Consider the following 14,734-nt stretch of genomic DNA (forward strand, 5'->3'; position numbering starts at 1 on the left):
CTCCCACTTTCTCTTGGATGGCTCACTCTGGGGGTAGCTAGCTGCTCTGTCATAAGGATGCCGAGTCCCTGTGGAGAGGTCCACAAAGTGAGGAACTGAGGTCTCTTGCCAGCAGCCAGCAAGAAACTGTGGCCTTTTGCTAACAGCCCTGTGAAGAAGCAGTTCACCGGCCCCAGTGAAGCCTTCAGATGACACAGCCTCTGCTGACATCTCCACTGCAGCCTCATCAGAGACCTTGAGCAAGAACCATCTAGCTGAGGTGCTACAATTGCTGACTCTCACACACCTGTGTAAGAGAATAAATGTGTTTTAAGATGCTAAGTTTTGTCGTAATTTGTTATGTAGCAATAGATAACTAATACAGGTATATATTACTTTCATGTGTGTATATATATAAAACCTTTAGATTAGCCCTAGGACAGTATTACAGTGTGTCTTCTGCCTCTCTGTATCTAACTCTGTAACATACACACACACACACACACACACACACTAACACATACACATACATACACACACACTAACATATGCACATAAACACATATGACCAACACCACACACTAAATTCCATTGTGGAGTGTGTTTATGGGCAGTGTAGACACCTCTCCACTCCAAGCTACCTCATGAGAAACCCTCTGCTCATCTCCTGTCTGTTGGGAGCAGGGCTAATCTAAGGCTTGGGGTCAGTCTGGAGCTCAGCAGCCCCTGAGAGGGGGGAACCTCCCAACATCAACTGCCAGCCCCCCAGGGTCTGTGGAGGGACTGCAGAGAAACTCAAGGGAGCAGGACCCTGGGCTGAACAAGATCACCTGAGCAAACGTGCCACATCAATAACAGGTATTGTCACTGTTTAACACCATTTGTCATTTATCTTTGGTCATGAACTATTATTGCAGCAATCCTACAGTGCCGTCCATTGGTGGGTAAGAGGTGTCGAAGGAAGGGATGGGGAAAAGGAAGAGGAATTCCTGAGAAGCAGAAGGGAAGGAAAATTATTTCTTCCCTTATATTCTATCTGAAAATGGATTATTTCCCAATATATATTCTTCATAGGAGGTATAAAGGATTTCTTTTTGAGAACTACATATAATTTATTGCATAGCTAATATATATGCCAAACTACATATATACAATACATAGTGATTTGATTATGTGTCTCAAATTCCTCATTCCCATGGGACCAGAGACAACATTTAACCAGTGTGGTGGAAGGTCTGGTTGTGTCTGGGTTTTTCTGCATGCCACATATAATCTAAAAGTTTTTAAAATAACTTATGTAATAGGTATGATAGAAACTATCTGTAATAGTGTTCAAAGGCAAAAAAAATAATTTTCTTTTTGAGCTGGACTTGAACTCTGCTGGTGCAGAAGGACAGTTGACCCTCTCGTGGTGTGGGACCAATTGACAGGGGTCTCTGGGTCGGAAATCAGAAGGCATGCGTAGTTGACAATGAAAATCCAAATGTCAATAAAAATGGTCCCTCAGTGCCATCGGCAGAGAGTTTCCATCACACCTACAACCCAAGTCTCGGTGGTGGGAAAGGACAGACATGACTGGGAGAAGCGACATGGAGAACTGAGCTCTGGGGATCTCCACGAGACCTTCCACAGAGCAAATCTCAAGGCCAGAAGGAGGGGATGGAAGTAGAGCTCAGGAAGTCTCCCCAGCCCCACTTCCACCACCATTTCTGAACTCCACCGCCCTGCACTCAGTTCACTTGGGTATTGCTCACTCACGGTGATGTCCAAATGCCCACGGGTGGGCACTGGGCCCCAGCCAGGTCAGGAGTGTCTCACCCCTTCCTAGAATCATGCCCCTGTAGGTGGGATGGGAAAATCTTGAGTCTTCCCAGAGGCTTTTCATTTTCAAAACCAGAAAATGGACCAATTAAGATATTTTCTGCACAGGAGCTCAGAACCAGGACCTGCTTCACGGGTGTGTGATGTGGGCAGTCACCCAGGGCCCTGTGCTCAGAAGGACACACTCTTGGTTTAATAGTCTGCTTTGCTATCTCGAAATTCTTAATAATTTTGAATGAGGGGCTCTGCATTTTTATTCTGCACTGAGCCCCCTAAATCATGTAGCTGGTCCTGCTCTGAGCAGGGTTTCTCAAAATTTAAGTGCATATGACCCATCAGGGGTCTGGATAAAGTCCAGATTCTGATTCAGCAGGTCTGGGGTGTGGCCTGAGATTCTGCAATTCCAATAAATCCCCAGCTGATGTCGCTGCTGCAGACCAGGAACCACGCTGAGAAGCCAGGACCTAGGGGACCTGTTAAAATCTTGCAATGAGTTGAAGCCCAGGATGATCTGGGTGAGGGGAAGACATTGACGGCAAAAATCAGATAGGTAGAATACACATGCCAAAGACAAGACGAGGACACAGAGACCTTGGTCACCAGCTCCAGAGGAGGCATGGAAACATAAGGACAATGCTGCCTTGGGCCACCCCAATTACTTGCTTTGTCTCCAAGGGTATCCTGTATCCTCAACACCTCCCACATTCCTTCCCCTCTCAGAATTTGCCTTTGTATCCCCATGGAACAGAAAGTGAATCCTGGAATATCAGGGCTGGAAGACACTTCTCTCTCCAGCAGCCTTGCCTGGTAGTCATCAAGCCACACTTGGGACACAATAAACTCGCTGGACAGAGCAACTTATTTGTGACCAATTCTGCCTGACAATGGCTATGGGACCGGGGAGAGGATCCATTTTGATGGACTCCAAAGCTTTAGGTAAAGGGTCCCCGGGAAGGTGGTGTGGTTGTGACCTCCAGGAGTGCTAGGACATTGTAAGTTACGAAGTGCCTGCCCTAGGGGCACTGAGTACACCCCGCTCAAGCGGACAGCTGGGCCTCGGTCAGATGAGAAGAGAAACGCTGGTGTCTTTCCAGGGCACCAGCAATGAAATCTGTGGGCAATTACATAATTCCACCTATATTCGGGGACAACTCTGATCTGAGAAACAGGGAGGTAGCTTAAGCAACAGTTCCAATTAATTGCCTAATCTTTAGCGCTAGATCGGGGGGCACGTTGAAAACCAGGCTTACTCCTTCGCATACTTTTCCTGCTTTAATTATCATTTCAGAATCACTATTTAAGATATGATTTTTGCGACTTTTTATTGAAGTATAACGTACCCACAGAAAAGTACCCATCATCCTAAGCGTGTGGCTTGGTGAGTTTCACAGGCTGAACACACAGGTGTAATCAACACCTGGATCAAGAAACAGAACACGGCCAGCTCCCAGAGGCCCCGACGCTCCCTGTTCGTCATTAGCCCCCATGAAGAGTAACCATGATCCTGACCCCTGACAGCATCCATCCCTTCTGCCATCTTCGTACTTTATACTTGGTTGAGCCAAATGAATTTGCTGATGTACGACCACTTTTGACCTACCAGAACAGCAATTTCATGTGGCCCCGCCTAATTATAAATGGAGTTGTAAAACATGGACTCCCTCGTGTCTGGTTCCTTTCACTCAATGCCACATTTGTAAGAGTCGCCCTCATTGGTGCTTGTAGCTGAGGGTGTTCATCTTCATATCTGTGTTATTCCACCCAGTGGACATGCAACATTGCCTGATCCATTGCACGTGGATGGACATTTGGGTCGTTTCCAGGGTGGGGTTATCACAATAGTGCTGCTAGGAACATTCGAGAACCTGTCTTTTGGTGAGCATTATGGCTGGGAGTATACTCAGGAGTGGAGTACTGGAGCATCATAGGGTGTGTACACCTCCAGCTTAGCTGATATTGCCGGTTTTCCAAAGTGGTTGCACCAATTTACACTCCCACCAGCAGCGGTTGGAAGTTCTGAGATGCTGTTCTAAAGATGCCTTAGCCATGGCCTGCTCATCGTTCATCCTTACACGGAACACTTACCAAGCACGCACCCACAACGTGCTGGATTTCCCCTAGGGGTTCCAAGAGCACCCAGCCCTCCAGGTCATGCCCACAGAGTCAGGACAGATGTCAAAGAATGCTGCAGGGTGTGTGTGGCACCATGGCAGCCCCACGACAGCTGTGGTGGGCACAGCAGGGGTGCAGAGCTTTTATACTTTGAAGCTAAATACATGCCAACTAAAGGTCTCAAGCAGCTTCTGTATTCGGGGGTGAACGCCCGTATTGCGGGCAGGACTTCTCCATTTTGGAAGAGATCGCTCCAGTGAGGCATTTAAGGCCTGCAGACACGGGGTTCTCTGGGCGTGGAGCCCAGAAAGTCATGGAAAGGCCTCCCCCTCAAATACAGAGTTGCTCTTTAGTGATGCGAAAAGCCCGTCTCCCTGGAACTGAGGTCATCGCTGCAGAGATTCCTCTTAGGATCCGGGTTACTTTTTTCCTGCCTGGCTGAGACCAGTATGGGAGCAGGACAGGGGAGAAGCCACACAGGGAGGGCTGGGCAGGCTCAGGGACGTGGGCAGGCAGGGCTGCAGAGGGGGGGACCGCCAGGGGCCCCTCCGAGGGGTACGGAAGTGGACTCCACAGGCAACTGAGCCTCTTGATCCTCCCGTCCTTACCTAACACTAATCTCATGCATTGGTCAAGTTTGTTCACCGGCTGTGCTTCTAGGAACGACAGGTGGGGGGGATCGGTGTTGGGGGACGCTGTGTGGACACGTGGCCACAAGGTGGCCAGCCATGGTTGGGTTAGAGCAGGGTCTCATGACAGTGGTGACCGAGACAGCTGGGCCGTGGGCTAGGGCTGGGGGTCCTGTGGGAGACACATCCTGGAGGAGGGATGGGTAAACTGAGACCCAAAGGCAGAGCAGGAATTAGGCAGGTGAAAGGAGGGGATAGCTTGGGAGACAGGGGGGCCAGCACATGGAAAAGCCTGGAAGGAAGAGACAGCGTGCTCCCTGGGGGACCTGAAGAAGCCCCGCTGGGGAGGAGGAGGAGCAGCCACGGAGCCGCACCTGCAGAGCCCGCGTGGGTCCTACCTTTGTAGATCTCCTTCTCCACCTGGGAGGGGTCCTGCAGCTGGAGTTGCACGTTCCGGTAACTGATCCTCCCCCTCCACACGCACTCGTGCGTCTGCTTTTTCAATTTCAGCACCAGGGGACACCTGGTTACAATTCCTGAGAGAGAGATTCCCAAACACCCTAAGTTTCCTTTAAAAAGAAGCATTTTCAGGTGTCCGGTCTTAGCCACCAAGGAGCTGCCCCAGTGTCCCCAGAGGCCTCTTCTGAAATTTCTGTCCCTCTAGGGCCCGGTGGTACGTGAAGGGGCCTGGACTGGGTGGGTACAAAGGAGCATGGGCTTGGGGACAGGAAGCACTTACAGCTGTGGCCAGTGCCCTGCTCTGGGTGGTCACCGAGCGCCTCCAGGCTGACCACGGCCACAGGCCCTCCACACTGCTCCGTAAGTCACGCAAGCGGAAGTCGAGGCTCCTGCACATCTCAGAGCCCCCCAGTCCTCCTAGGCTGGGGTCAGCACCGCGGGCCTGGGTCGGACCTGCCTTTGTCCAGGTGGTGGCCCAGGGACGGGCAGCAGACGGAAATGTGAAGCAGTAAGACCTACCCAAGGCTCCCTCATGCTCAAGGTTGGAGGGTACAGGGAGAAGGCAGCGAGAGCCTGGGGGAGAGGCGGGACATCCCGCAGGAGGGGGCCGTGGAAATTCTAAAGGTGCGTTTGTCGCCCAGCAGGAGGATAGGAACCTCCCTATGCAGCTGGAGCTGAGAAGGCTGGACCGGCCTGAGCTTCTCGGGGCTGGGGCTTCTGTTGTGAAGGGCTGTGAAGGAGCACTACCCTGGAAGGGAGGTGTCATCTCCTCGTCCAGCCTGGGGACTTGCCCAGGGTCACACGCCTGTCCCTGGCTGCACTGGCATCCAGACTCTCCAACCTGTAGCACCTCTCCCCAAAACACCGAACCCAGGGCAGAGAGGAGGAGCGACTGCCCCAGACTCATACTCTCCCATGCATCAGGCACCTGGGCTGACGGGGATCTTACAGGACACCCTGGAGTAGAGGACCAGGCTGCCTGTGGCCGGGAGGGAGAACAGGCCAGACGCCTAGTGTGGCAGCTGTTGTCAGGAGCCCTGCAGGATCTGGGCAGCCCTCCAGCATTGCACAGTCTCCTCTGTGCCCGGGAAGCAGCCCTGGCAGGAGGCATCAGTGCCTCCCGGCCCCTGGGCTGTGGTTGGGTTTGGCCGATGGGTAGTGCTGGCAGGAGATGGGAGCAAGAGAGGGAAGGGGGACGGGGCCTCCCTCTACCCACTCTGAGGATACCATCTCTTTCCTTCTTTTTTTCCTCTATAATTATTTTATTAAATTGTAAATGTATAGCTTCTTAACTCTACACACACACTTTAAATTTTTTTTTTTTTTTTTTTGCTGAGGAAAGTTCACCCTGAGCTAGCATCCACTGCCAATCTCCCTCTTTTTGTATGTGAGCCGCTGCCACAGCACAACCGCTGACAGACGAGTGGTGTAGGTCCGCACCCGAGAACTGAACCTGGGCTGCTAAAGAGTGTACTGAACTTAACCACTAGGCCGCTGGGGCTGGCCCTTGAAAATTTTTAACGGAAAACATTGTGTCTTATCACACCATAATCCCGGCTAACAGCTTTTCAAAGCATTGAGACAAGTCTTCAAAAAGACTTCACAGGTCACCTGAAACTTATGGATTTAACACCATCAAAGAAAAAATGCTTCTACACTCTTACCGAGACCACAGAAAGAAACCACAAGGTCCCCAGACTCGGACTGATACAGGCCCAGCGATGGCTACAGACATGTGAGAGAGGCTAGCACATCACATCCAGGGCCGCCTGCCCAGGCTGTGCTCTCCAGACCTCAGCCGTCAGGGCCTGGAGGATTTGCCCTCCTGGGTGCCTTCCCAGGGGCCTGTCTCTGAAACCACTGGTACCCCACGGATGCTTTGTGGCTCGCAGGTGGCTGGCTGCTCCCTGCGGGGTGAAGCTGGCCCGTCTGTCCATGCTTACCACTGCCTCTGGGAAGGGCGACTCCCGACAGAGCCTCCAGCACAGAGCTCTTGCCCGAGCTCTGGTCCCCGATGACAGCGATGGCGGGCAGGGCCAGGTCCTGCTCCACGCCCAGGGCCCGAAGGGAGTCGATGAGGTCGATGCACGGGCGCACCTTCTCCTCGTACTGGTTGTACAGGTTGTTCTCGGGCCCCTGGAAGAGGCAGAATGGACTTCACGCCTTGGCCTCTGATAGGGCTCCCACCGCTGTGGGGGAATTCGTGGCAGAATTTGTGCATCTACTCATGTTGGTTGCAGACAGGAGGGTGAGAGGAAGATCTAGATATGCCTCGGGGAGGTCCCTGTGTCCTGTTCCTCTTGAGGCTTTGCTTCTGCTGATGGGGGGCGATGCTTGGCTGGGGGTGGAGGCGCCTGATGAGCACCTCCACCAAGAGGTGGGCGTGCCAAGAGGTGGGAGCTCCCAGCCAGAGGGAGGGAGGAGCTGGGCCTTGGGGCTGTGGAGCTGGGGTAGGATGGAGAGTGGGGGTGGGTTGGCAGTGGTGATAGCATCAGAAATATCTGGAGGAAAAGCTTCCGGGAAGGAGACTCCAGTATGTGGAGCAGAAGCCCCAAGACTCATGTCGAAGAAGGTCATTGCTGTCCCAGAGACTGGGTATGTCCCTGGTACTTGTTGGGCGTGCCCGGGGGTGCTGGGGGACAACAGCTGTGCTGTTGGGGCTGGTGGGCTCACCCACAGCGACACACCGTCCTTCCTCCGGGTGGTGGCTGGAATGCACCCTTCCTAACTTACCTTTGTCCTCTGTTGGCCCCTGTTTCCTCCTGGCAGCTCAGGGTTCAACATCAGCTGGTTGAAGTCCTTGGTGAGGTACACTGAGTCCTTCTCTCCCACCTGCTGCTCTGGGGGAATCAGCATTTGTCCTATTGCTCTACCAGGGGTCGGTGGCTGTTGCTGGAAGGAATCCATTTCTTTTTTTGGATGGTGTTGGGAAGACAACGAATTGTGTTTCTGGCGCGGCGAAAACCTGGGCGCCTTACGCATCAGCCGTCTCCCACTCAGAGCTGGTGTCCCCGTGGTTCAGCTCCTCCAATCTTCTTGGAAAGCTCTGCAAAGACACAAGATGGGAGAGTGACCCAAACACCACCAAGCGGTCCTCCCCCAGGCTGCACCTGTGCCAGCCCCAGCTTGAGCCCAACCCAACACCCCCTCCATCTGCACACAGATACAGTGGGGACCAGTAGCCCAGTGAGGCCCCCTGTCTGCAGGAGGGGCTGTTGGCACAAGCAGGCACAGAGAACAAGTGGGGTTTCTCTGGGCCCCGAGGGCTTGGAGACAAGGGGCAGTGGATTCCACGTTTCCACAGGAAAGTTTGAATGTTCCTCTGTTGCTTTTGATGGGCTCTGTGTCACCTGTGGCTCAGGACGGGACAGGGGACCGTTAGGCATGGAGAGATGAGAGGTGGCATCTCTCGGGCCCGCTGGAAGCCAGTCCCCCCCCTGCTGTCGCCGTTTCTCCCCCTGACCCGGTCGGGCTGCTGGGGGTCTGGGAGAAGCGGGGCTTGGGTCTCTTGCTTCTCAATGTCGGTGGCCTATGTCAGATCAAACCAGCACTGTCAGAAATTGCGGGCGTGTGGACTGCTGGCCTCACTCAGCGCTGCTCTAAGACACTCATTGCGTTTACACAACAGCCTTGTGTGTTAGCTCCTTCTCTGCATTTTCCAGGTCAGGAAACTGAAGTACAGGGAGCCCAGTTACTGGCCTAAGTCAGGAGTCTGACCCGAGCTGGGCAACTCTGGACATGAACCTCTTCCTGCTCTGAATTACACGGCCCCTCCTCTCTAGGAACGAAGTAGACACAGCAGGTTGAATGGTGTGCACCTTCCCGCCCCCCAGATGCCTGTCCACCCGGAATTGTGACTGTGACCTTCTTTGGAAAAACGGGGTTTGCAGCTTTGATTAAGGTAAGGGTCTGGAGATGAGAGTGGGCCCTAAATGCAATAAGAGACTGCAGAAGGAGATTTGAGATGGAGAGACGCGCAGGGGAGAGGGCGATGTGAAGACAGAGGCAGAGACTGGAGGGAGGCTGCCGCAAACTGAAGAACACCGGGGGCTGCCAGGAGCCACCAGAAGTTAGGAGAGAAACTGGGAATGGATTCTCCCTCAGAGCCTCCAGGAGGAACCAGCTCTGCTGGCACCTTGATCTGGAACATCTGGCCTCCGGAACTGTGAGGGAGTAAGTTTCTGTTGTTTTAAGCCCTGTGGTTTAGCTTGGGGAATTTGTTACGGCAGCCCCAGGAGACTAATCGAGTGGGAAAGGACTAAGGTCTGGAGGTCGGCTCCTCCCCATCAGCTGGCCTCTGGGAAGTCCACTGATGCTCCTTATCCAGCTGAAACCCCTCAGCCCAGCCCTTCCTCCCTTGTTTCTGACATGGTGCATATGTGCACTTCTTTACTTTCTTTCTTTCTAACCCCCCGATTTCATCAGTCACTATCCTTTCTAAAAACCTCTGAGACCTTTTTTCAGGACAAAGTCCCTCAAAAGTGTGGTCCCAACCTACCTCTCTGTGTTTATAGCATCTCTCCAAACACTTTGCCTTTCCTCAAACTGGACGTGCACATTCACAACTTTGTGTGCCATGACCTACTTAAAAAAATGAGGTTTAGTTCATTCGTTTATTCAGTCGTTCAACAAATATGTGTCGAGGACATTATGGGCTGAATTGTGTCCACCCAAAATTCATATGTTGAAGTCCTAACCACCAGCACCTCAGAGTGAGACTCTATTTGGAGATATGGCCTTTCTAGAGGTGATTAAGGTAAAATGAGGTCACTAGGGTGGGCCCTAATCTCATAGGACTGGTGTCCTTATGAGAAGAGGAGACTAGGACACAGAAACGCACAGAGGGACGACCATGTGAGGACACAGAGAGAAGATGACATCTACAAGCCAAGGAGAGAGGCCTTGGAGGAACCCACCCTGAGGAACCAACCTTGATTCTGGACTTCTGTCCTGCAGGACAGTGAGAAAATAAACTTCTGTTGTGTAGGCTCCCCAGCCTATGGCGCTTCGTTATGGTGGCCCAAGCAAATGAATTAAGCTAACACAACAACCCACCATGTGCCAGGCACTTCCTGCTGTGGAGGTAAGGTGGAGACCAAGCCAGATAAAGTCCCTGCTCCTGGCACATACATTCTAGCAGGGAGACCCCCAAACAAATAAGCCGACCCACAGAGAACGCTACAATAATGTAACTCCAGGTGACGCTCGAGTGTCTGGAAGAAAGACAGGTAGTGGGCTAGAGATTATGGGTTGGGTGTTGTTTTCCCTGAACAAGCGTCAGGGAAGGTCTGTTTGAGGGCACACCTGTGAACGGGAAATGGAATGAGCAGAGGCGCAAACCTTCCCAGGAAGGACCCAGGGAGGAGCCTTCCTGGCAGAAGAACTGTAAGTGCAAAGGTCCTGAGGTCAGGATGAGTTCAGGGAACAGGAAGAAGGACAGTGTGACTATGGGGGAGGGAGTGAGGGGAAATGACCAGAGATGTGGGTTGTATTGTGGAAGGCTGTGGAGTGACGTGATCAATATCCATGCAGGTAAGGAGACCAGGTGCAATGAAGGACCTGGCCAGCTGTGGGTAAGGGGCCAGGTCACACACAGCCAGAGTCCTGGAGGTTTGGGACCAATAGCCAGGCGGCAGGACTCAGCACTCCCTCACTTCCCGAGTTCTTCCTCTGTGCCCGGCACTGTTCTGAACACTTGACACGTTCACACGCTGAATTGGTCACCACCGCCCTGAGCTTCTTAAGTCCTCGTATTCACAGGTCTGGAAGCGGAAGTGCAGGGAAGATGGAGCTCGCCTGAGGTCACCGCTGTGAGTGGTGGAGCTCAAACCCATGCGGGGCCAGGAGCTGGCGGATGGCGCCCAGCCGGGTGAGAAAGGAGGGGTGAGGGGAGGGGGAAGACGGGAGAGTGGGGGTCCCACAACCTGCCTCCTGTGGCTGCCCACATCCCCTGGGCTCACCTCGGGGCTTCTCTGAAGCTGCAGTGGGGCCTGCCTGCACTGCCTGGCTCCCAAGCATGCACAACCTGGAGGAGCGGGACGTTAACCCTCTGGGGAAACCTCTGACCCATGGTGACCGTGACACCTCTCTTCTCCCACCTCTCAGATGCGCACGTTCCTACCCGGCTCCTTAGAAGGCCCACGCGGCATGGGGCACTAGCTGCCCTCAGTGGGTCGGCTGCACCCACCTTCCCTGTCTCGGTTCACCTGCACAGACCCCACTCCTCCCCCAAGATCCCTTCCCAAAAAATCTATGACAAACTCCTGTCTCACAAAAAACCTCTACTTTTGGGGTGGGGGTGACTAAGCCAAGGCCAAGAGAATCAGAGAAAAGTGGCAGCACTATCTCTTTAAGATAAACTCCGTTATCCAATTACAGGATAACCAATTAGAAACTAGGGTTACCGCTGATATCTTCAGCATGGGGGCGCTTTGAGGCCAGGCCAGCTGTGTGACCTCCGGCAAGTGCTAGAATCTCCTTGGGTGTCAGTTTCCACATCTAGAGAATGGGGATCCTGACCCCTCCTGAGGATGTTGGAGGGTTAAAGGCGATTGCTTATTTAAGGCTTAGCCCCGTGCCAGGCACACTGTGGCTGCCAGAGTGGGAGCTGGTGCCAGGATGGTCACGCTCTGCTTCTCAACACCCCCTTTCCCCAGGTGCCAGACCCCCGGGAGGGGAGAGCTGAGGCCCTGGGCTTGTGCTGGGGGGCTCTCTTCCTCCTGTGAGAGCCTGCAAGACACTCACCGAGCGCCACTGGGAGGACGCCTGCCCATCTCTGTCTTTCTTGATTTTCTTTTTAATTTTTTTTTTTTTTAAATTTTAGAGTCCAGAGGAGGCAGATGGGACTGGAGGATTGGTACCAGGCTTTCTCTGTCTGTCTTTGCAGCCCCCTTTCTCCCGGGGGTCTGAGAAAGCCAAACCCAGATGCAGCTCCCTTCGGGGCTGGGGGTCCTGGCCTCTCTCTGATCCTCCTGGCCTCATCCTGCGGGGGTAGTGCTCTGGCCTTCCTGGCATCGCTGGTGCCAGACCTGACACTTGGTTTGGGCTGGAAGGAGGCAGAGAGGGCCTTTTCCTTTCGCTCTCCTGATTGGTCAGCCCCAGTGACCTGGGACCTTATGTGAAAGGAGAACCCTGCGTGGGAGCCCTGAGAAGGGCCACCGGGTGGAAGGAGCCCCTTCACCTCTGTCCGTGCACCTGCAAAGTCACTCTCTGTCTGTTATTGATGGTCACCTGTCATGCCATGGGAGCAGGTACTCTGAGTCTTCAGTACTGTGGAGTCCCCAGCTCCGCCGATGGCACCCAGCACGTGGCAGGCACTCGTTCCATATCGGTTACAGGAGCAAATGAACCAAAGGATGGATACATTTCCTGCAGCAACTGGGAAGGCTATAGTTCTAGGGTAGGATTTAGGTATTCCTGGGTCCCTTCTTAGAAACAAAATTAGTATCATGCTCCCCCATCCCCGCCCAGTCTTCACATCTCCGTTAAGGCCGACTCCAACCTTCTAGCGGCTCTGGCCAAAAAATCTCCCCACCCTCCCTGCCTCCTCTTTGCCTGTAAGCCCATGGCCTGCCTTTAGCAAACTTGTTGACTCTACCTTCAAAATATCTGGAATCTAACCATCTCTCACCAGCCCCGCTGCTGCCACCTTGATCCAAACCACTGTGGTCTCTCAACTGAATGCTGACCTGGCCACCTGGCCTGGTGACTTTTACTAGAAAAGATGACTGACACCACAATCTTGAAAAGGGCACTGCTCGTGGGGAGCCGAAGTGGAAGACGTCTTGCCCTCGAGGAGGCCCCCCAGCAACACTGCACTCTGGCCATCCTTCACTCTGCCAGGCCTTCTCTGGGCGTGTTAGTGACACGCTGACTCAGGTGTGCCGCCTCCCATAGCTGTTCACGCGGCAATCTGTTCCTCTCCCAGCCCAGCCCTGGATCCAGGGCTGTCATGGCCTTCTGCTTACAGGCCGAGGCAGAAGCAGCTAAATTAATTATAGTTTCCCCACCTAGAGTGGTTGCTTCCCCACAAACACGATGGTCTCCACGGACATTATACCGTCCTTGTTACTTGTACGCAACACTGCCTCTGTCGCCTCCTTTAACCTGATCTTTTTCAGTTCGTTTTGGATTCTACACTGTTCAGATTCTAAGCCAGCCCCGAGTTCCCTCTTACGGAAGACAGGCAACCTCAAGATTGTTTAGCAGAAGCTCCAGAGTTAATTATGCCCAAGTCCAACCTCACGGGCAGCCTGCTAGGCCATGCTGGTGTTTGGTGTTATACGGGGACGGCTCCTCTTCCGCAGACGATGCGAGCATTTCCAGCACAGGAAGTGCCGTCAGGCCCCCATCAGAGGTGCCCCGGTGCCTAATCCCAGATTTAGAGGAAAAAACTCTCAGAACGCTCCTCCCTCTGATTGGTGACCAAAAAGAAATCTGGGTTATTTACGGCTGTTTTGCATCTCTCAGTTTTTCTTCATTTTTCTGGAGTCTCTGGTTTAGCCCTCGACACGTCCAGTGCTGGATGGTTTTGTCCGTCACCACATTACCCTCTCATACTGCCCCCACGGAATCATTCATTTCACAAAGCAGCCACTCACGTCACGCCTGCCCTTCAGCAAGAGTTAAGAGAAACCGTGATCCCATGTAAAAGGTCTCTGCTTTTTTTTTTTTAAGTAAAATTGGTCTCAATAACATATCTATCGACTTATCTCCTTAACACAAGGAAATTAGATTAAGATTATATTAACCACCTTTATACAAACACATGTCAGATTACTTTGCAGAGGGTTGAGTGGGAGGAGTTTGCTCTCCTGGTGAACCAAGAGCTCCCTTTTGTTCAAGAGGGAAGGAGACAATCTCTCCCATGCACCCTTGGCCTTGGTGGTGAGGAGGTTCCAAACCAAATCGTGGGCTATCGTAGCCACCCTCAGCTCTCTCGGGCTGTTGTCATGATCCTTGGCTCCTGTCCCCAGAGCCTTATCGGGTTTTATGGTTTTATTGTGCAACTTTTTAAAACAACCTGGGGCAGGGCATGCAAGCGAAGGTCTTTGGGAATCTGTACGTTCTCTGCCTTTGTGGGGAGAGTGGGGTTGGGTGCTAGAGGTCCGGGGCAGGGGAGACATGGCAGCTGAAGGGAGAGGCAGAGAGGCCCAGGAGCTGAGGTGTTGAGAACTACAGACACGTGGGCTTCTTGTGTGGCACGATAGGGCAGGATCCTATCAAGTTAGGAGCGTGGAATTGTCTTTGACAAGATGGAGGAAGACAAGAGACTCAGAGCATAGCAGCACAGCATAGCAGGGAGGGTCCATATGGGCAGGAGAGGGATGGCTGGTCTGACACAAGTATCACTGAGGTTGCCCCCAGAGAGGGGTTTCCTTCCGTCCTTCCCTCCCGTTGGGCAGGACCCACAGCATCCGAGAGGGACCCCGCCTGCGCCAACTACCAACCTAGATCCATGCAGGGGCAATGGGCTGGAATCCGCTTACAGGAGCCCAAGCCAGCAACCCAGAGGAAGAAGTGGCCTCAAAGGTGGGCAAAAGGTGGGAGAGCAGAGAGGACCATGGCAGAGGACAGGAGGAGCAAGACCAGAGAGGAGGGCTCCCTGAGACCAAATGGGGCGGAGGCTGGACCTAGGGACAGCTGAAGGGAAAAGGAGAGAACTGCTTTGCACCATCCCAGGGCATCCCCACCTGCGTCTTTGCTCACCTACAAGGAAACGTCTTTGCATGGAC

At 53.2% G+C, this 14,734-nt stretch overlaps 1 protein-coding gene across 2 annotated transcripts in view; it reads right to left on the reverse strand.

Moving 5' to 3' along the window:
• Positions 1–14,734, reverse strand: part of MX2 (MX dynamin like GTPase 2) — a 41,669-nt gene that overhangs the window by 22,956 nt on the left and 3,979 nt on the right. For both annotated transcript variants that reach the window (XM_087418061.1, XM_004429709.3), the window contains exons 2-4: positions 7,734–8,046; positions 6,944–7,136; positions 4,940–5,077 (exon numbers count right to left, since the gene is read on the reverse strand). In XM_087418061.1, coding sequence (XP_087274187.1) covers positions 4,940–5,077; positions 6,944–7,136; positions 7,734–7,982 — 580 coding nt within the window. In that variant the 5' untranslated portion in view covers positions 7,983–8,046. The remainder of the gene's footprint in view (positions 1–4,939; positions 5,078–6,943; positions 7,137–7,733; positions 8,047–14,734) is intronic.

This window comes from Ceratotherium simum, chromosome 27, assembly GCF_057802395.1.
Source record: "Ceratotherium simum simum isolate JZ-2026a chromosome 27, ASM5780239v1, whole genome shotgun sequence".
Taxonomy (NCBI): Eukaryota; Metazoa; Chordata; class Mammalia; order Perissodactyla; family Rhinocerotidae; genus Ceratotherium; species Ceratotherium simum.